Source organism: Echeneis naucrates, chromosome 2 (assembly GCF_900963305.1).
Source record: "Echeneis naucrates chromosome 2, fEcheNa1.1, whole genome shotgun sequence".
Classification (NCBI taxonomy): Eukaryota; Metazoa; Chordata; class Actinopteri; order Carangiformes; family Echeneidae; genus Echeneis; species Echeneis naucrates.
In genome coordinates, this window is record NC_042512.1 from 11,660,788 (window position 1) to 11,682,138 (window position 21,351).

Genomic DNA, 21,351 nt, shown 5'->3' on the forward strand with positions numbered 1-21,351 from the left:
TACGGCCGCATGCATAGGATAAATAAGAATACAGCCTAAAGCTTTTATATGATGAACTGTAAGACGTGCTGTTTTATTTTTATTTTTTAGTTTTGCTTTGATTACTTTTTTTTTTTTTTGGTTGTTATTGGGTTTTGTTTTGTTTTTGTTTTTTTATTATTTTTTTTTATGGAAGGGAACAGCAAGAAAAACAAAGAAAGCTTATAAAAACATAAAAAAAAAAAAAAAGGAAAAAGACAAAAAAAACTAAACAGAATGAACTTTACCAGCAGAGAGTGTCCAATGTTCCTCTGAGCAGGGCAGGAAACAACCAAAAAAAAAAAGAAGGGAGTCTGGTTGGCAGGGGAATTCTTTGGGTTCTCTAACCCTCGTAACTGGCAGACAACAGCGAGCTGGTTACCTGATGATCAGAAGGGAAAATCCACCTTCAGGCGCTTTTGTGTTTTGTCTTGTTGGACGAGCTTCAAGAGTTTTGCAGAAACGAAATCCATAAATTGATAAATTCTCCACCCTGCAGTCGTTGGCTCGACGAGAGAAATCATCTGCAATAACGGCGTACAGCGCGTTAAGTGACAGCTAGCTAACATGTAGCCATATCGGGACATCTCTCACCTGCTGACTGTTGCGCGCGCAGCAGGTTAGCTCAGACCGCTCCCCTGCACGCTTTAACTGTGTCAGGAGCACAACATGCTTCTTTCTGGCAGGTTAACTGTGTTAACTGTCTCATTCGGAGGCGACTCGTGTGTCACTCTGCTTTAGCTCAACTAAACGTGCTGTTTAAGGAATTGGCAGACTGATAAAAGGCGATTGTGAAGAGCAACAGGAAATGTTGGAGTCGTCAGATTCGCCTGGACTTACACCTCAAACCCTGAACTGCGACACACACAGTGCAGCTGGGTGGATTTTCCCTTGCGCCTTCGACCACGAGTCACAGTCTGCATCGATGAATGATTTCATTTGGATGTTGTGATCATGTTCTAGTGCTCATTTGTACAGTGTTGGGTTGTTTTTTGTTTGTTTGGTTGGTTGTTTTTGTTTTTTTGTTTTTTGTTTTTTTGGTTTGTTTTTTTTTTGGGGGGGGGGGGGGTTGTTTGTTTGTTTTGTTTTCGCCTCAACATAGCTTTAGGAAGAGGAACCAACCTCAGTCAGAGTCTAGAAACAGTAACACTAACACGCTTTTTGAGAGCGGGGTGAAAGCATTTCTCACATTTAGGGGCCTTGTGTTTTTACTTTTCTTTTGTTTGTTTTGCTTGTTGATGTAAATTATTTATGTACAGTACTCCATATTTATTTTAAGCTTTACAAATATGCTAGATGGCAATAATACTACCAAGAGTTGAGAACTCAAGCCTTATATGTGTATATGTATATTTGGGTTGTTTTTTTTTTTTTTAACAACTGAATAGATCATGTATTCATAGTCCGTTACAAAGGTCTTGTTCCCTTTTTATTTAAGTGAGCATCACAGATGACGCCTTTTGTTTTGTTTTTGTTTTTTTTACAGTGAGGCTTTCTCAGCTTGTGTCATGGCTTTCTCAATTGAAGAAAGCATCACACTATTTATGAATATGCACGTGTGAAAAAGCGGACAGTGTTTATGTTAGTAATAAATGCAGCTTTAACACTACAAACCGTCATGAACGTTTCAAGCCCAAAAGTAGAACCGTCATTTGATTGGACTGAAAATTGGCTGTGACACACATTATTGGGAAACTGAGGCGGAAAACACTCTCTCTCTCACACACACACAAACATGGGTGCTCTTCCAGATCAAAATCCACCAACAACCTGAAAACACTACAGAATTATCTTGTGCAATATAATCAATGGATGGTAAAGCCTGTACTCACCTTTTCACATGTCCTAAGAGCCAAGGAGTAGTATTTATTTGCAGCTTTTCATGCAAAAAAACATTAACCCCGATGGAAAAGTTTGATTCTAATATGTACTAATCATCCATGATCAAATTACCTGAAGCCTCCAAAATCAAGTCTGTTACAGGCTGGATTTAAAACAGTCCAGTACGTTGTTGTAAGATTCTCTCCGTTCACACTCAGCAAACACACATCTGCGACGTCTGAGTGACAACAGATCATTTGTCGTCACTCAAAGACATCAGGTTCATCGGTCAACCGGAGAGAAATCTCTTTAACCTGAAAACTAGGATGCTACAGCCAAGTTAACAATGTCAGCAGTTTGTTTGTGTACACACTTTTGTACTGTATTTTCTGACGAGATCTGACTTATTTGAAAACGCTTTTGACCCTTTTTGTTGTGCGCACACTGAAAAACTGGAGAACATTTTGGAAACGATTGTTCTCTGTCCTGAAGTTGTAGCAATGTAAAGAAGACATGTAACGCTCACCGACAAATGCCAGACATTGGTGTCAGCTCAGCCAATGCGGTTATTGAGCATTTTGAAACAATGAAGTCAAACTGTGTCTCGCTAAAAATGCAGTTTGAGCTAAATTACCTTGAAGTCCGTCTTTTTCGAAATGTCCCAGTTTTTGTTCCCCCAGTGTGCCCGCTTTTAAGTAACCTCAGTTGAATTTTTACTGTAATCTGCGGCAAGGAAATCCTCCGGCCCTTTTCAAAATGTGACATTCTGTGTCGAGAACACGTGAGCTCTTTCGGTAAAGTTCATTCTGCCTCTTCCCCCATTTTTTTGTGCAATGACATGCAGGAACCCAGTCTGTTGTTGGGAACCCATGTGTTATGGATCTGTTATATCAGTTTCATGTTATTTGTGGTCAAGAGTTCAAAGAATTTTTTTTGTGTGCAGTCTATTTTTTGCCCCCCCCCCCCCCACCCACCCTCCTTCCTTCTCCTGCAATTGTTTGTGTGCGAGTGTGATTTTGATTTTGATTTTTTTTTTTCTGCTCTTTAATCTCATTTTCCCTTTTCCACCCTTTCCTTGTCAGTATTTGATTTTTCCAACTTGTAATTAAGTATATATTTTCTCACTAATATATACTTTACAAAAAATAGACTTGCGTGAAGTATGATGTGCACTTGATTGCTCTTGTTTATTTTTCTTTTTGCATTAATGTGGGCTAGGGATAGTTTGTCAGAGTCCATTATTTTGAGATTGTTTGGACTTTTTTTTAATGGTTTGATGTAAGCAGCATTTTTATTTTTATTTTTTTTTTTGTAAATATTGTGAAACATTACAGGTCATGCAGTGATGTAACATTTTGAACAATGTTGCACAGATGTTTAAGATATTAAAAACATGGTCACTCTTACTTGAACAATCTGGTGTGTATCATGTTTTTATGTCCGTTTCTCCTCAGTTGTCTAATGATTTTATTTGTTAAGCTGGTGGCAGATCCAGTATTTGTTGTAGCACACTGCCGCCTAGTGGCTAAGTACAGAGCTGTTGTAATGGTTCGCCTGTGGTTGTGTGAAATCCAGATGAGAAATTGTGATAATTGTTGGAAATGTGACATGAAAACGGCAGCAGATGCACTCTTCAGGTGTGAAATAGGTGAGTAATTAACAGTGTAGTTTGGAAATATTAGGAATCTACATTATTTATAAAGAAGCATCCTTCGTGTCTTCTTTCAAAATAACCCATTTTAGTGACTCACTAATATGACAAGGATCTTCATCATCAGCTGAAGTTCATCACATCCTGTCCCTCCAGCGAAAACTTTAAATAATATTTAAGAAAGGAAAAAAAGAGGCACGTCTTGCTGAATAACATGAGATCTGATTTAAAAAGTCCTGCAGAGTTCCTTCTTTGGGTTCCCATCGTCGGTGTTTGAGTTTAAAGTGACCTTTGACCCCCCTCATGAGTCATGATGACGAGGCTAATTAGTTTATGATCTGGTTTAGCTCCTGCAACAGGATTTCCATTTAAATGTGATTTAGAGCTGAATGAACAACGTTATTTAGAAAAACATCTGAATATTATTTGCGTGTTTGTTAGCTTTGCGTGCGCGCGCGCGCGCGCGTTCGCAGCTCTGTGATGGTGCTGATGCGGAGCACGGGACCGCGCCGCAGCAATCGTGACGGGAGCGCGCCTTTGAGGACGATGCGGCTGTTTGTGCGCATCCTCCCCGGCTTCCTCCCTCCGCACGCCGGCCTCAGCACCCCCAGTCTGCCGCCGCTAACCAGCACCGACGGACCGCAGAGTCAGCTCCGTGCCCGGAGAGAGGCCTGATTCCCGGTGTGGTGGTGGTTAGAGAGGGAGGGAGGGCCAGCTCCTCTCAGCGCTGCGGTGGATCCGGTTCGTCATGGCGGGACTCGGACTCTGTCAGCTGGGATGAAGGACTCGTTGCGCAGCCGACGTTTCTAAAGTTCGTCTCTCGGTGTAGAAGAGAGAGAGGCCGACCGGAGGGGGGGGGGGGGCAGTGTGGTGTGGCAGATGATGAACTGACTCCGTGTTTGAAGACGGTGTGCGCCGCACGGACCTCCATCAAGGACTTTGGGCACCACCCTGCCTGAGCCTCCCTGTCCGTTTGTTTGTTTGTTTGTTTGTTTTTGTGCCAGCGTTACCCGGAGGGGCGGTGCAGCAGCAGCAGCAGCAGCAGCAGCCATGGCGGATGCGGCGGAGTGCGGGGTGAGGGTGATGTGCCGCTTCAGGCCGCTCAACGAGGCCGAGATCAACAGAGGAGACAAATACATCCCCAAATTCAAGGAGGACGACACGGTGGTCATCACGGTGAGTGCTCACTGCAGATCTGCGGCCCTGCCGAGTGCGCCATCGGCCTGTCCCCCCCCCCCCGATACCAGATGGATAAATTCAGGCAGAGAACTGATCTGTTTAGGTCAAAGTCTGCTGCAGGATTATTTAAGAGTGTCCAGCTGTGTCCAGAGGTTTTTTTTTTTTCTACAAAGGCCGATGCGATGATGTGATACGCCAGTTCACCATCCTCAATGTGCTGATTCAGGAGGCCGCAGGAAGTAAGGGGGGGGGGGGGGGGGGGGTCCATCAATACAGTGCTTCATGTCATACAGACCCACAGTACGATGAGCTGTCTCATGTTATTTCTAACGTTCACTGGAAAGTCGTTTATTTGTTGATTCATTCTTACGATGTTGTATCCCCCCCCCCCCCCCCCCCCCCCCCACCTACCTCGGCCATGAGCAGCCCTTCTCACTTCTGCATGTCATCAATCAAACAGCAGAAACACATTACTGAGGGTTTTTTCAGGTTTCAGGCTGCTGCTGCCGCCACCTCCAAGTGCTGAGAGCTGCTTTTCACAGCAGCCATGCTTTCAGCCCCCCCCCCAGGGAAAAGTGTCAGTGGTTGGACAAGGACAGGAGGAGTGATGGATGGCCGAACAGACTTGTTGGAGCATTTACAGCTCAAGACTCTGCACATTACATCATCATTTCCATGATATCGAACTAAACGAATTCTACCATAGACAGGATTTGTGTAGCACACGACACAAAGCCCAGCTGTTGTCCTCCTGTTGTTCACGTGCACCGTTTTGCTCTGAAACAGGGGAAACCGTACGTGTTTGATCGGGTGCTGCCTCCAAACACGTCGCAGGAGCATGTGTACGACCAGTGTGCCAAACAGATAGTCAAAGGTACGTACGATTGTTCTTATGTAACCTTAATCTGCCGCATGTCTGCACACACTTAATCTGTCTTCCATCTTTGATCCCAGCGTCTTTCACAGGCGCTGCGATATTTTCTCGCCGTTGTTGAATATCTGAAGCGGTGAACAAATTGCGCTCACAATTTCCCCCCTTTACGTTTTTCACGCCTCTCCAGATGTGCTGGGCGGCTACAATGGGACCATCTTCGCCTACGGCCAGACGTCCTCGGGGAAGACGCACACCATGGAGGTGGGACCGATGATAGAGAAGTTCCCAAATCTCCTCCACCCTGTTTGGATTTACTGTCATTTGGTCAATATTGTAATGGAGGGTGACTGCGACCTTTGTTTGGAGCATATCACCAGTCAGCCATTGTGTAACAGACCTATCCCAAACACTAAAACCATGCACGGACTGTCGGAGCAGTTCAGTCTGTGTCAGGCCTGTTTGATTCCTTCAAACAACAAAGCCTTTCAGCAAGGCACCGACGCCCTAAAGCGCGGTGTTTGTTTGAGTGTAATTTGCAGATAAAGTGAAAAATAGAATTGGCGGCACAGACAAACTGTCGGCAGGGTTCGGCATCATCATGAGTGCAAATGGCTTCAGCAGCCAGTGGACTAATCCACCTAAAGCCTCCCTTTAATTCTCTGATGTGATCTGCTTCGCTGTCTTTACATCCAGCTTTAATTCCACATGTTGACTTTGAATCCCGCCAAGTAGCCTGAGCTTGTTCTTTAAACCTGTGTGTCAACTCCGCTGTCCCGCGTTCAGGGCAAACTGCACGACCCCCAGCTGATGGGAATAATCCCACGCATCGCCCACGACATCTTCGACCACATCTACTCCATGGATGAGAACCTGGAGTTCCACATCAAGGTAAAAAAAAAAAAAAGATTAAAACAACCAAATTAAATCTTCAAAGGAAAAAACAGCAATCTAGAGCTTCCGACCTATTTCTCTGTGCAGGTCTCCTATTTTGAAATTTACCTGGACAAGATCAGAGACCTGCTGGATGGTGAGTTTTCAACGCTCAGGACAGATCACAGTCATTTAAATCAAGCGATAGATTGTGACTTGTGCGATCTTTGCTCTATTTGACAGTGTCAAAGATGAACCTCTCTGTGCACGAGGATAAAAACAGGGTGCCCTACGTCAAGGTTGGTGAGATGAGATTCAAAATCCTACGAGGCTGATGTCACCGCACTGAGACCGCCTCCCGTTTTCTTCCAGGGTTGCACTGAGCGTTTTGTGTCCAGTCCAGAGGAGGTGATGGACGTTATCGACGAAGGCAAGGCCAATAGGCACGTGGCTGTGACCAGTACGTATCTCAGCGGGAGTTTTCCACCGTTGTGTTTGCCGCCAGCAGCAAACAAAAGGTCTATATCTATTTTCCAGATATGAATGAGCACAGCTCTCGTAGCCACAGCATCTTCCTCATCAACATCAAGCAGGAGAACGTTGAGACGGAGAAGAAGCTGTCAGGGAAGCTCTACCTGGTCGACCTGGCCGGCAGCGAGAAGGTCAGTCTTAAACAGAGCGGAGAGGTTTGATAAGAGAGGAGCTTTATGGGTGACGAGACCGCTGTTTGAACAGGTCAGCAAGACGGGAGCTGAGGGAGCCGTGCTGGATGAGGCCAAGAACATCAACAAATCTCTGTCCGCGCTGGGAAACGTCATCTCAGCTCTGGCCGAGGGAACGGTAAGTCCGCCGTCCTTCTGTCCTTCAGTCTGTCCGTCCTTCCGTCTACCACAATCTGCACCGAGCAACCCGCTGAATCCTATGTTTCAGAAAACCCACGTGCCCTACAGGGACAGTAAGATGACCCGGATCCTGCAGGACTCTCTGGGAGGAAACTGTCGCACCACCATCATCATCTGCTGCTCACCGTCCATCTACAACGAAGCCGAGACCAAGTCCACGCTCATGTTTGGGCAGAGGTACACTTTGTGTGTGCATGCATGCATGCGTGTGTGTGTGTGTGAGTGACTGGCTATTGGAAACTAGCAGCCAGATGGCTCTGAGTTTCCTGCCATGCATTGTTGCTATTTAAAGATTCCTGTGCTCACACCAGCCAGCCAACCAAACCGCCACCTTCGCGAATTCCGCAAATTCAGACAGCGACACGGTGACAGCGCAGTTTTCTAGTCGTACTTCCGGAACGACACTTTAGAAAAGTGCAGCTCCTTCGGTATGAAATGAGATTTCCGTTATTAAAGGAAAGACGTCGAGAGCTGGAGTTCCTCTGGCTGGCAGACGCACAGTTTGCGTCCAGTGAACAAGTTTGTTTCATAAATACAGCGAAAAGAAAAAGACACCACTCTCCGTCCCCTACCATTTAGAGCCAAGACCATCAAGAACACAGTGTGCGTGAACCTGGAGCTGACGGCCGAGGAGTGGAAGAAGAAATACGAGAAGGAGAAGGAAAAGAACAAAGGCCTCAAAAGCATCATCCAGAAGCTGGAGGCCGAGCTCAACCGCTGGAGGAACGGTGAGATACAAAAAGCCTGAAAAAAAAAAAAAACTTCCATTTCCTTCTGTGTGCCCTCTCCCACCCTCCCTCGCTGTTTCTTTATTTTGTAACTCCCCTGGATATTGATCGCACTCCTTAGCAACACATTTGCTCAGTTGCAGCCTCTGAAGCCAACGCTGTTTACAACACACACACACATAACGCAGACGCTGTCTTTCTGACACGAGTCAGCCGCTGTCTTCAGTCCGAGCCATTTCCTGCGAGCAGCAGTCCACCGCCTCAGTCCCTGCTCTCCATCTTCTCATTTCCTCTCATCACAAAACCGAAGCCTTGAAAACCACAGAGGCTTTGAAAACAATGCAGTCATTGAGCTGGGCGTCCTCCCACAGGGGAGAACGTTCCGGAGGAGGAGCAGCTGAGCTCCAAAGACCAGAAGAGCGCCGAGCCGTACGACAACACTCCCGTCATTGACAACCTGCTGCCGGCCAGAGGAGGCGTCTCGGGCTCCAGCGAGGAGCGGAGCAAGTACGAGGAGGACATCAGCAACCTGTACAAACAGCTGGATGACAAGGTGAGGCCGGGGTGACACACACACACACACACACACATACATATAAATACACAAACTCGTATATCTAATTGTGTTTTTTCAGGATGATGAGATCAACCAGCACAGTCAGCTGGCGGAGAAGCTCAAGGAGCAGATGATGGATCAGGAGGAGGTCAGAAGAAGACTTTCAAGCCACATATATACACGCACATGCTCGATTTGTCCGCCCAATTATTCACACCCTGCCATCCCGTCCCACAGCTGCTGGCTTCAACGCGGCGCGACTACGACAAGATCCAAGAGGAGATGTGTCGGCTGCAGACGGAGAACGAGCTGGCCAAGGAGGAGGTGAAGGAGGTGCTGCAGGCGCTGGAGGAGCTGGCCGTTAACTACGACAGGAAGAGCCTGGAGGCGGAGGAGCGAGAGCAGACCAACCTGCAGCTGACCGAGGAGCTGCAGCACAAAAAGGTGGGTCACCTTTTTTTTTTTTTTTTTACGTCTTTTAAATGTTTCCTGTACAGAGGCTTTTTAACGCACGTGCACCTGGTGGCCAGGCGCTGCTGTCGGCGGCGCAGTTGGAGCTGAGTCAGTTGCAGGAGCTGAACGGCCTGCAGAGAAAGAGAGCCGCCGAGGTCCTGAACCAGCTGCTGCGAGACCTCACCGACATTGGCGCCATCATCGGCACCTGCGATGTCAAGGCCGCCATGGTGAGGACAGATGCACTTACACACACGCACACACACACAGTTTGGTCGGTCACTTTGCACATTAACCCTCCACTCTCAGTCCTCAGAGACAAAGGGGAACGGCTCAGCGTTGGAGGAGGAGTTCACCGTCGCCCGCCTCTACGTTAGCAAGATGAAGTCCGAGGTCAAGTCGCTGGTCAACCGCAGCAAGCAGCTGGAGAGCGCTCAGGCCGACGCCCACAGGAAGATCCAGGTCAACGAGAAGGAGCTGGCGTCCTGTCAGCTGCTCATCTCCCAGGTAACTGTCACGGTAGGGACGAGTTACTTGACTCGGGCGTCAAGCCGATACAGTCGCGCTCATTTCTCCACGGCGATCTGTGACCAGCACCAGGCCAAGATCAAGTCTCTGACGGACTACATGCAGAACATGGAGCAGAAGAAGAGGCAGCTGGAGGAGAGCCAAGACGCTCTGACGGAGGAGCTGGCCAAACTACACGCTCGGGGTCGGTAGAGATATCGAGGTAATCTAACCCTAACCCTAACATCCACACATGACAGAGAAAACCTTCTTTTTCAGAGAAAAGACACGAGATGCTGGAGAAGGAGAAGAAGGAAATCGGCGGACTGGATGACGAGGAGATCAAGGTGTCCTAAAAATAGAATTTTCACAGCAGGGGCTGCTGGGTCAAACTACCCGACGTGTAGCACTTTTCTTCTTCTTTTCCCCCAGAAGACGTTGGAGGAAAACCACAGGGAGGCTCACCAGAAGCAGCTGAGCCGCCTACGAGACGAGATCGAAGACAAGCAGAGGATGCTGGACGAGCTGACAGAGTGAGCACAGTTCAAAGTTGAACTAGACACACGCAATAGCGAGGGCTCTTCACCACTTGCGTTTCTCTCCAAGTCTAAACCAGGGCTTGTTACTGGAGCAGGAGAGACTGGCGTCAGACTACGAGAAGGCGAAGGCCGAAGAGCAGGAGAAGGAAGTGAAGCTGCAGGAGCTCATGTAGGTCGCACAGGTCAACAGAAGCCCAACTGGCTGAGTGTGAGGTTTGTGTTTTGAATGAGATGTGTTGTGTCCAGGCTGCAGAATGAGCAGAGGGAACAGGCCAGAGAGGATCTGAAGGGGCTGGAGGAGACTGTGGTGAGTTTACTCTCGCACAAAGTGTAATTTATAATGATATAGTATGCGTAAATATGCTTTGGCAACATTGGATTGTACGCAGTCGGTTAGTATGGTGTGTCAACTCATTGGCACGCACACAGAAAGCCACAGTTTGGGTGAAATAGCCAACACACGGCTGTTGCCGCGCATTAGAGCGGGATAATAATCATTTGTTATTTCCTCCAGGCCAAAGAGCTGCAGACTCTGCACAGCCTCCGGAAACTCTTCATCCAGGACCTCACCGCGCGGGTTAAAAAAGTACGCTCTTTCCCCCCGCTAAGGTTCGGCTGGACTACTGAACTAGCAGCCAGTTGAACGTAACACGTTAATCTTATCTTTGACAGAGCGCCGAACTGGACTGCGAGGAGGGACTCGGCAATGTTGCCCAGAAACAGAAGATTTCCTTCCTGGAGAATAACTTGGAGCAACTGACCAAAGTCCACAAGCAGGTACGACCGTCCCTTCACGACACCCGCCTTTGTCATCCCAATGCATCAAATTTGGGATGCCCATCAACAAACCCGCTTGAGTAATACATACGCTTGATGTCCTCAGCTGGTTCGAGACAACGCAGACCTGCGCTGCCAGCTGCCCAAGCTGGAAAAGCGCCTACGCGCCACTGCGGAGCGAGTGAAAGCCTTGGAGAATGCCCTGAAGGAAGCCAAGGAGAACGCCATGAGGGATCGTAAGCGCTACCAACAGGAGGTGGACCGCATCAAAGAGGCCGTGAGGGGCAAGAACATGGCCAGGAGGGGCTTCTCCGCTCAGATCGGTGAGATGGAGCTATTTTCTTCACACCGATGAAAAGTACAGTTGACAGGTCCAGTTAAATAATTAGCTTTATCTTCTTTTTGTGCGTGCGTGTTATAGCAAAGCCCATCCGGCCAGGCCACCATCCTCTGGCCTCACCCGTCAGCACCTGCGTCCGAGCCGGGATCATCAACGCCCACGACTAAGCAGAGTCAGCCCTGTAAGGCCTTTACATAGCCACAATGTTCACACGTCTATTACACCTTAACTTGATGCGTTTTTTCCCGCAGACACGCCATCAACAGTTCAAAGCATGCCTTTCCGGAACCACACGCTCCACCCGTCTTCCTGCCGGATCAGCGGCAGGAGACCGTCACCACGGACTGATCATCGTGCCCAGAATCCCAGCATATGACGTTTGCTACACGTAGATAAGATGACGTCCTAATGTGTTTTATGTTGTAAATCCTTCCAACAGATTGAAGTGACATATATTTGTACGGTTCCAACAGCAAACGGCCAGGAAGAGTTTGACAGTAGTTTGTTCTTGTGTTTGTAAAAAAGACTTTTACCCTTAAACAAAAGCGAACGACATAACCGAGCGCAAGGTCGACGGGAACACTGACCAGCCAATCAGATGTTCCCTTTCGATGGACAAGAGTCGGTTGTTTTGGATTCACTCTGCAAATGTCCCCATCGGCGACTCAGAGACTTTCACAACAAAGAGACAGGATAACGAGCAAACGACAAAAAGCAGACAAACCTAACAGTCATTTTCCAGATTAGCCGAAAGTCACTCGGCCACACCTCGTGCCTTCGGAAAACACCAGGACCACCAAAAGAACTTCCCGTCAGCAGATAACTTTCCATTTGAAGCAAAAGTTGTAGATTGAGACACCCCCCCCTCCGCCCTCCTCTAATCCTAGATACATTAGTCTGCACAGCGCGTCGAGGTGTCGGGGACACAGAGACTCTTGCTTGTCGTGGAATCGTCGGATTGTAGTTTTTTGGGCGAGCAGCACGAACGCAGAGATGAATGTAACTGCATGGGCTCGAGCTTGTGTTTAAGGCATGCTCAGGGAGGACAGACTGAGGCAAAGGGCCTCATCACAGTGTACGTCTGGAGTTGTTTTTGTGTTAGTTTGTGTTCCCTTTGTTTCTTTTGGTTGCGGCATTATATCTCCAAAAGATGCAATTAAAGCAAATAAAGATCTATTTACCTTTGGTTTGTGTGTTGTAAAAGAAGAGAGGCGCGACTTGTTGAGATTGCCACGGTGTAATCTTTCATCGTTGGGGTCCCTGATGTATTCCCTCATCATCATCATCATCAGTCTCAGCAACTGGACTGAGTGTAGGGGGAAGAAAAGGAGCAGTACAGCGTATGCAGCACCTTATTTAATAGGGTGATGCATTTAATAAAACATGATGATGAGAGCAGGGAGTGATTGTGATCTGAAGAAGTTCAGGACTGAGGTTTATTGTCACCTGCACCTCCTCTCCTCCACCTGGGCCTGGATGAGTCCGACACAGCAAATTCCCACAGTGAAAATAAATCAGGAGGAGAACAAGGAGCGACTCTTTTGGCTGAGTTCACGCATATTGACTCGAGCTCACGTTAGATAAAGAATTCACTTCACAAGCAATTTAACTTTCTAAATGATGCGCCGGGACTAACTTGCAGTTGCAGGAGAAATATCAGTTCCATCTCTAACACATTCAATCAAGATGAACTTCCTTCTCATTTCACTATTTTCCCTGTTTAAGGGCACAACACTGCCTGACTCGTCAACAGGCTTGGGGTCTGACAGTGTTTATGTGATTAGGTTACAAAAAAAACAAATGGAACTATAATCTGTTACAGTACAGAAAAAATGTAATCAGAAATTTGGGTCTGCTGACATCATTAAGTTACAGTTCACTGCAGAGCCCTCCCTGGGAATCAGATGAGTTCAGACCAGGACATTGAGCTTCATTTGATTTATGGACTGAAGCAGCAGGAGATGATTCACAGTGACTCAGGTTTAGAGAAATAATCTATTCTTTATTGACTTAGTGAGTCAAGAAGCTGATGTTTATCAAGATGTTTACTTGGGTGTTGTACTTCTTTGAACACAGTCATTTGAGAAAAAGAAGTGTTGATCATTTCCATCCCAAAAACACAAACGCTGGACTGTGTGATCCAGGATTAAAGGAGTAAAAAGCTTTGAGTCCTCTAAATACCGACGTCCAGCGGTATACACGTGAAATATGTGTCCAGGCTACTTTTGCAGCCAAATCCACAATTTCAGTCAGAGGCCGTCCTTCCGACCTGGCTCGACAGCAGCAGTGAGGTGAAGGAGCGGCGTGAGACGATGAGCCCCTCAGGATGTCGCTGTTTATCCCGGCTGAGAGAACCGGTCAAATGTCCGCCATGCTTTTCCTTCCTGAACATAAACAGGCGGACGGGCCCGAAATGAATGAAAGCTTCACAGTGATGTGTGAGCGACTGAGATGTCTGAAGAGAGAGAGAGAGAGAGAGAGAGAGAGAGAGAGAGAGAGAGAGAGAGAGAGAGAGAGAGAGAGAGAGAGAGAGAGAGAGAGAGAGAGAGAGAGAGAGAGAGAGTATGTGCGCATGCGCACCACGCCCACAGGTGTGCTGATTGCTAATTGCCGGCTCCTCTTAAAGTCAGTGCAGCTGGTGAGACGCACTCGGATTGAATCAGGACTGCTGTCACGGCGTGTTTAACAGACCGAGCTGCGCTGAACTTGGTTCAGTCAGAACAAGCCAGCAGTCCGCTCGGCTCGGCTCTCTGCTTTTGGACGACAGGTAGGTCGGCTTTGTGTCGTTTCAGGTAGCTTTAGCCGCCAAAGCTACGGCTGCCGGCAACAGCAAACCAGTTCAGCCGTGTCCGCAGCGTTGTGTTTGTTTGTTTCAGACTCTTTATCGTTTAGATGATGCTGCTGTTGTGTGAGTGTTTGTGTGTTTTTTCACGCTGTGTGCACCACGGAGGGGTTCACCGGGCACCTGTCTCACTGTTTCCAGTTAGCAGATGCTGTCAGTCACATGCAGATGTCTACACGGATTTAACGAGTGGTCTTAACTCCGTTTGTGTTTGTTTTTTCCGCAGCACATGTTAAAATGAAAAAAAATAATAATCCGGATTCAGGCTCGTGGCCCGGAAGTCAAACAGGTAGGTGAGAAGACAGGAAGTGACGTCATGTCATAGCTCTTCAGTGAGCTATGAAATGTTTAGCATTTTGTTGTGCGTGCACCAAATGTTATGAGCTAAAATGTGTTTGTTTGTTTTTTTTCTCTCCAGGTTATTTTATGGATTGAGAAGGCAATACAATGGTGAAACAAACTGGAGGACTAAACATGAGGATCAGTTGACTTGAAATGAATTCAGTCAGCTGCTTAATGTTTTGATGGTAATGTATGTTGGAGCAGTTTCCCTGAATCTCCCATCAGGGGCACACCTGGGCAGGGACCCTCCCTCAGGTAAGAGTCTGAGTTCTCTATTCACTGAAGTAGTTGTCATGAAATAATGTGTCTGAGTTTTAGGGAAAACCTGGCACTGAATTTGACTCGTCGTCGTTGTTGGAGGGAGGGTGTTGGTTGTGCGGTCCTTTGCTTTTGGCTCGGTTTCGCTTGACTTGACCTCCGCTTGACTTGACCTCCGCTTGACTTGACCTCCGCTTGACTTGACCTCCGCTTGACTTGACTCTTCCGCTTTGCGTGCTGTTTGTTTTGCGCTCGTCGGCTTGTGTTGTGGTTTTGGGTGGGCTTATAGTGGTGTGAGATTGTAATGTTAAACATCTTAATTTAAATGGTGCACATGAGCTTTATTTAACCCTGTTGTTTCCCTCTGTTAGTGCTGGAGAAGAAGCAGGAGGGGGTGCCAATCAACAGGTTGAAGATGGGGTTGTTTGAAGGTGTAATGTTACGTGGAAACATTTAATACAAGATTGAAGTGTTCATAATTTCAGCGTGTGCTGTTAGACTGTTTTTTTTTGTGTTCCAGTTTCGTGTTGGCTGTGATGGAGTCTCTCTGAGGGGCCAAAGCTGGAGCAGGACTCCACTCCCACTCAGATAAGAGTCTTACTTGTTTTCAGAAATAGCAGTGTAGTAAATGCCTACCTTGACTTGCTGTACCCTGAAGTGGGAGCCGTGCTGCTGCAGTCGTTGGGGCCAGCAGGTGAGCTTGAACTTGTTTACAAGATGTCTGTTGTTGTATTATTGCATCAGTGGGTTGTCAATTTTCCTTTGGTGTTGGGTAGTCACGTGGCTTTTGTTTTGTCGGGGGTGGTTGTAGTATTTACTGCTTGTCCCTCTTCTGGACAGTAATTTTGTGTGTCACACCACAGCCCCCCTCCCCGCAATGGAAGTAGTGCATGATGTGTGGTCCCAGGAATCAGTGACCTCGTCCACCTTCCCGGTCCAGGACGGATGGACTGCTTTGCTCGTGTCCATTTGGTGAGTCGGTGCCGTTATGTAACTTGCCAGGTAAACTCCCAGCCATGGTTTTCCATTTACTGCCGCTGTCTGCTTTCAGGTTCAACCTCAGCAGGGAGGGTCGGCTGAAGGTATGTACAAGCAGCAATTCTGCCGTAGCTGATGAAGAAATGAAGTAGAAAGGCTCTCTTTTCAGTGAAAGTAACAGTGACTGGTTAGATAATGAACGTCTTTCCTCCTTGCAGAGTACCAGTGTGACGGAAGGGGCCAGTCAGCATCGTCGTCGGACAGATCAACTGTTGACATTGTTAATTGTGTGATTTGTGTGTTGTAAATGGGCAAAATTATTATTTTTGTTTTGTATTATTTAATTTATTTTTATTTTTTTTGTACATGCATAGCCAGTGGTTATAGTGTAATAGGTGGTTGCGTAGTAATGTGGTCTGGTTTGTTTGTCTTCTGGTTCAGCAGTCAGTTTGGACTGTGCGTGTTGTGTTGGCCCTTGGTGGTTTTGTGGTTGTGGCTCAAGGTTTGGCGCATGCGGTCTATCCAGTGGTGGTTAGCTTGGGTCTTGGTGATCTGCTTTTGTGTTTGGACAAAAGTTGTGTTGTAGAGACAATTTATGTTCTGTGTTCATTAACTACTCTTCTTTCTGGTCTCATTTCCATGTTTTCGGAGCTGTTCTTGATCCATTGACGCTTAGGTGGACTCATCATCATGTCTCCCTGACTGCAGTTGGAGCTGGAAGGTTTGCACACACCTCTCTGCATGCATCCTCTTTAGCCACACAGCGAGTGATGTCACATGTGGTGCAGTAAATGTGTGGTTGTATGTGAACATGCCTTTTTGTCCTAGTGTAGGAGCAGTGCTGAGGCGTTGGAGGTAAGTTGACAGTTGCAAGTGTGTTCTCCCTGCGAAATGTCAACAGTCATTAAGTGTTGTGTTCTTCAGCAGCACTGCTGCCTCCTGTCTGAAGAAACCAGATGGTGTAGTGAGTTGATGTCATTCAATTTGGTGTAGTTTGTCCTTGGCTGGTTGTTTGTCCTTTCAGTGGCCTGTAGGTGGCAGACTGTCTCCCAACCACTGAGGCTGCTCCTCACCATGACAATCCTGCAGCTCATCCTCTTTATGCTGATCACCTTGTTGGTGCTCCTCCTCTGGATGCAGATCCTGATGCGTACGGTATGTACAAGGCAAAAATGTGAGCATTGATTTGTTTGTGATTGCAGTGAAATGTATGTGGCTTGTGGTGTGTTAAGAGTCTGTGCTCCTGTAGCCCTGTTTGGTGTGGCCTGGTTCATGGTTTGAGTAGTTTAAAGTGCAGTTGTCGTTGTTTGGCTCTGACGTGCTACTGCTTGTGTGTAGTGTCTAGGCCATTTGATTTGGGGGTATTGTATTTTATTTATTTTTTTAATTATTTTATTTTTATTTATTTTTTTAAATTGGCCCATTTACATGTGCTGTGGTCTAAATGAAATGTCAAGTGTATTGTGTGTAGTAGTGACTGGTTTGTTTAGTTTGTGGCTGTATGTCTGAGAATTTAATGGTAGAATTTAAAGCTGCATGCTTATTGTTAGGGAAATGTTAAAGACTGAGTATCTTCTTTGTAAATGTAATGTGAAATGTTTGAGTGCTATAATGGCTATTTAATGTCTGAGAAGTTGAAAGTGAATTGCATTTTGGAACCCAATAAAATCCAAAGTAATGATTGTAAAGCAGCTGTTGTGTAGGTGTGTTTATTTTTTATTTATTTTTTTTTTTTGGGGGGGCGGGGTTGGTTCTTTTAGTCTTAGTCTGTCTTGCCATACTTTAATGTAGTCCAAACTTTTTTTTTTTTCTCTCTCTCCTTCCCCACTTTGACATGTAATGTGTTTAGTTTTTTTTTGTTTTTTTTTTTTTTATATTATTTATTTATTTATTTTTTGGGTTGGACAGCTGGGAGGCACATTTGTTTGTGGCTATAAAGGGGCAAAGCTGTTCTCTGTTTGTGTTTTGTTCCCCCCCGCCTTCTTTTCCCCTTTCAAGCATTTTAACATTAGAAACAGTAAAGCACAAATTGCTACCTGATTATTGAAGGTATTTAACCAGCTTCAAGTTGAAGAAAAAAGTTAATGCAAGAAAAAGAGGACAGTGTGGCTGTAATCAAAGAAAGTAACAGACACAAACCAAGCACCATGACATGTTTATTTCTTTTCATAATTCATGTTGTTTCATAGCTATTAACCTATAGACGTCGTTAGTTACAGGTTCAATATGTCAATGAGTTTTCAAAACAAGCAACTTGTAAACAATTCTGGATTCTCGTTTGTATTTTGGGGAGTGTGTGCGCTTCCCCTTTCAGTGATCAATCGGTTGTAGCGATCAAGAAGTTTGGCCTGCAATCATTCCTATGCAAATGCAGTTGAAATAAAGGGGTTCCGTTCATCACTTAGTAAATCACGGTAGCTCCAAGCTGCTTACATGGACACCAAAATAGAAAGCAAGACATTCTTTGAGTTTAGATATTTATTTATTTTTTTTTTGAAGAGGAAAGGAAAGAGAAAGGGGGGAAAAAATAAGAGATAAAAAGAGAGGAAAAGGAAAGAGAAAAAGAAAAAAGGGGTTTTGTGTGGGAAGGCTGGATGTTTCTCCTGTTCCCTATTTTGCAGTTTGACTGGTTATGGACTTTCTTCCTGCGTGCAGTCAGTTGGATTTAAACTGGGTGGCGGAAGCTCAGTCATTTCCTGCAGGTGAGGCGATGAATTTCCAGCAACTCAGTTGTTTCTTTTTTTGAAGCTGAAAAAGCCAATGAACCTCTTCCATCTGGAATTGTTGTGGTTGCTGTTGGTGTGATTCGTCTTTTCCTTCCTCTTCCTTGGTCCGTCTGGAAGCGGCTCAGAGCTGGCCTGTGGATTTGAAGGTGCTGGTCCAGGCCTCACATCTTCTGCTGGTGTCTGGTTGTCATTGACTTCTTGCTTGTTGGCCTCAGTCATTTTAACCACTTCCTGCTTGTTGGCCTCTGTAACTTCAACCACTTCCTGCTTGTTGGCCTCTTTAACTTCAACCACTTCCTGCTTGTTGGCCTCTTTAACTTCAACCACTTCTTGCTTGTTGGCCTCTGTAACTTCAACCACTTCCTGCTTGTTGGCCTCTTTAACTTCAACCACTTCCGGCTTGTTGGCCTCAGTTACTAAAACCATGTCCTGTTTTTTGACCTCGGTAACTTCAGCCACTTCCTGCTTGTTGGCCTCGGTCGCTTTAGCCACTTCCTGCTTGTTGGCCTCTTTAACTTCAACCACTTCCTGTTTGTTGGCCTCAGTCATGATAACCACTTCCGGCTTGTTGGCTTTGGTCACTTCAGCCACTTCCTGTATGCTGGCCTTCATTTCCATCAGACTGGACCTGTGTTCTGGTTGGAGTTTGCCGTTTTTCTTTTGCAAATGCAGCTGCCTCTGAATATATCGGTTCTGCGTTTCCAACGTGAAAATGAAGTCGACGTCTTTTTTAGTGGCGTCGTTCAGCTCTCTGGTCTTCTTCAGCAGAGACATAGCGTTTTTGTACATCTTGCTGATTTCTTTGTGGGACTCTGTCAGATTCTCCACCAACGTCATCAACCTCTGCTCCCTCTCTGTTGGTTTCTGAGTCTCTCCACAGTTGTCCTCTGGCTCTTGACCGTGCTTCTTTGAGGATTGTGAGGTGTTTGGAGATGATCTCCTCTGGGTTGGCTCTGTCTTTTTGAGCATCTCATCGTACCTGATGTAGTTGGAGAACATCACTTTCACCCTGTGCAGCTCCTCCCTGAGTTTGGACTCATTCTCTCGGGCCCTCTGCGTTTCAGCCGCTCTCAGGGCCTGTTCGTTCTCCAGAACCCTTTTCAGAATTTCAAATTCTCTCAGCCGGCCTTCTTCTGCTGCGTCGGCGTTATTTTGGCGTCCCCGTGCGCTCTTTGTCTTCTTTGGCATGATGTTTGTTTGTGTGTGTGTGCTCTGATTTCTCAAACGCTGTAGTGCTGCTGTGCATGTACTGTGATGGGACTGTGTGTGCCAGCTGGTATTTACAAGGAATGATGGGGAGCCAGTGACATCACAGCGTCACTTCAAAGGCAACAGAGTCACTTCAAAGGCGATGGAATGTTATAGAGCAGAGTAGGATGATGACATCACCGACAGATACATTAAATTAAAAAAGACCTTCACACCAAAGTCACAAACCCAAACTTTGTTGTTCCCACAAGGATTGCAGAAGCAGTCAGTAATATAGAAAGTACATTTTAATTTTCAGCCTCTTGCTGTGTGTATGGAGCTGTACTCTCTAAAACAGCACTCCTTAGAAAGTAATCATTATCATGATTTCTATTTTATTTGAAGCAAATCCAGTGAAATAGAGGTTTGTTTAGTTTGTGGCTGTATGTCTGACAACTTAATGCTATTGTAGACTTTGAAACTGAATGCTTCTTGTTAGAAATGTTTAAGACTGAGTATATGCTTTGTAAATGACAATGTAATGTGAAATGTTTTTGTGCTGTAATGGCTGTTAAATTCTGAGAAATTGAAAGTGAATTGCGTTTTGGAAACAAATAAAATCCAAAGTAATGATTGTTAAGCAGCTGTTGTGTGGTGTTAGTTTTTTTGTGTTTTTTTTTTTTTTTTTGGGGGGGGGTATTTTTGGTCCTTTAGCATTTTCACACTTAGTCTTTGTCTGTCTTGTCATACTTTAATGTAGTCCTCACACTTGGTTTATTTCACACTACTCTGCTTCTGTTTTCTCTTTAGCCTCACTTTGACACTTTGTGTGTAATTTGTTTATTTTGTTGCAACAAAAGACAGTGTAGCTGTCATCAAAGAATATAACAGACATGAAGCACCATGACATGATTTTTATTTCTCTTCATAATTCATGTTTCATAGCCATTAACCTATAGGCTTTGTGAGTTCCAGTTCAGTGAGTTTTCAATCACCGTTGAACCCTTTCACCAATTTTTCAGTTTCGGCCCATGCATTTGAGTTCGACACCCTTATAGACCAGGTAAAGGGTGTGTGGGTTTGTTTTATTTTTTTTATTTTTTATTTTTTTAGTAGGGGAAGACAAATGTCTGCGAGGAACTCCGGTGGCGGTTCTTCCATTGGTCCGGATCATCCCAGTGAGTTAGCTCCCTGACGCTAGCTGACTGGATAGGTTTAGTCAGAAATCGCCGAACTGATTTTTTTTTTTTTTTTTTTTCTATTTACTCAGTGATTGTGAAGCGTCAAGACCCGTCAGGATATGAACGTTGTGTTGATGTGAAGTGAAAATGGCGGATGATCTCAAGCTAACTTAGCTGCCGCTGATGACAAAGCTAAATGCTACGTATACATGAATATGTCGGAATGTCACGTGCCGAGCTGGACAGCCACGTAATGGCGGTGAGTCATATTTGAACATGTTTGGGAAAATAACTTCATTTGTCCATTTCATGTGATACAGATGCGGGGAAGACAACGGGGTGTCCAGTAACGTTAAAAAGAGGAGGCTGAGTGTGTGTTTGTCTTCTTGTGGAGCTGATGTGGCTGTAATTAAGGAATATAACAATTACAATATTTTCAGTTTATGGAGAGCAAAATATTTTGAAGTAGATTTATTTTGGGGGTCGTTGGTAGAGCATTTAGTCAGTTTAAATTAGCGATATACCGATGTGGTTTTTTTCAGGGCCGATGCCGATTATTAGTAGTCAAGGAGGCAGATATTAATTTGCAGTCAAAGGGATAATATTGGCCTCAAAATTTTA

At 45.7% G+C, this 21,351-nt stretch overlaps 1 protein-coding gene and 1 long non-coding RNA gene across 2 annotated transcripts; both read left to right on the plus strand.

Annotated features, from left to right (window-relative positions):
• The first annotated feature begins 4,540 nt into the window (after positions 1 to 4,540).
• Positions 4,541 to 11,382, plus strand: LOC115057649 (kinesin heavy chain-like). The gene is made up of 25 exons (XM_029524832.1): positions 4,541 to 4,666; positions 5,456 to 5,543; positions 5,731 to 5,804; positions 6,327 to 6,431; positions 6,522 to 6,570; positions 6,657 to 6,712; positions 6,786 to 6,873; positions 6,951 to 7,075; positions 7,149 to 7,253; positions 7,344 to 7,492; positions 7,895 to 8,043; positions 8,415 to 8,596; positions 8,679 to 8,747; positions 8,837 to 9,043; positions 9,130 to 9,282; positions 9,362 to 9,559; positions 9,647 to 9,764; positions 9,839 to 9,906; positions 9,992 to 10,092; positions 10,166 to 10,267; positions 10,345 to 10,405; positions 10,613 to 10,684; positions 10,771 to 10,875; positions 10,982 to 11,198; positions 11,297 to 11,382. The coding sequence occupies exons 1-25, from the start codon at positions 4,541 to 4,543 to the stop codon at positions 11,380 to 11,382; spliced, it is 2,853 nt and encodes a 950-aa protein (XP_029380692.1).
• A 2,463-nt stretch (positions 11,383 to 13,845) lies between these two features.
• Positions 13,846 to 16,417, plus strand: LOC115055748 (uncharacterized). The gene is made up of 4 exons (XR_003841719.1): positions 13,846 to 13,982; positions 14,284 to 14,346; positions 14,476 to 15,739; positions 15,854 to 16,417. It is a non-coding gene; the product is annotated as an uncharacterized LOC115055748 (long non-coding RNA).
• Positions 16,418 to 21,351: the final 4,934 nt, after the last annotated feature.

What these genes read in the sequence shown, in the direction of transcription:
- LOC115057649 (XM_029524832.1), top strand. Translation starts at nt 4,541, where the DNA reads ATGGCGGATGCGGCGGAGTGCGGGGTGAGGGTGATGTGCCGCTTCAGG. An exon ending in GTCAGCTGCTCATCTCCCAG is followed by an intron (nt 9,560 to 9,646) that starts GTAACTGTCACG and finishes ATCTGTGACCAG; the next exon opens with CACCAGGCCAAGATCAAGTC. An exon ending in AGGGGCTGGAGGAGACTGTG is followed by an intron (nt 10,406 to 10,612) that starts GTGAGTTTACTC and finishes TATTTCCTCCAG; the next exon opens with GCCAAAGAGCTGCAGACTCT.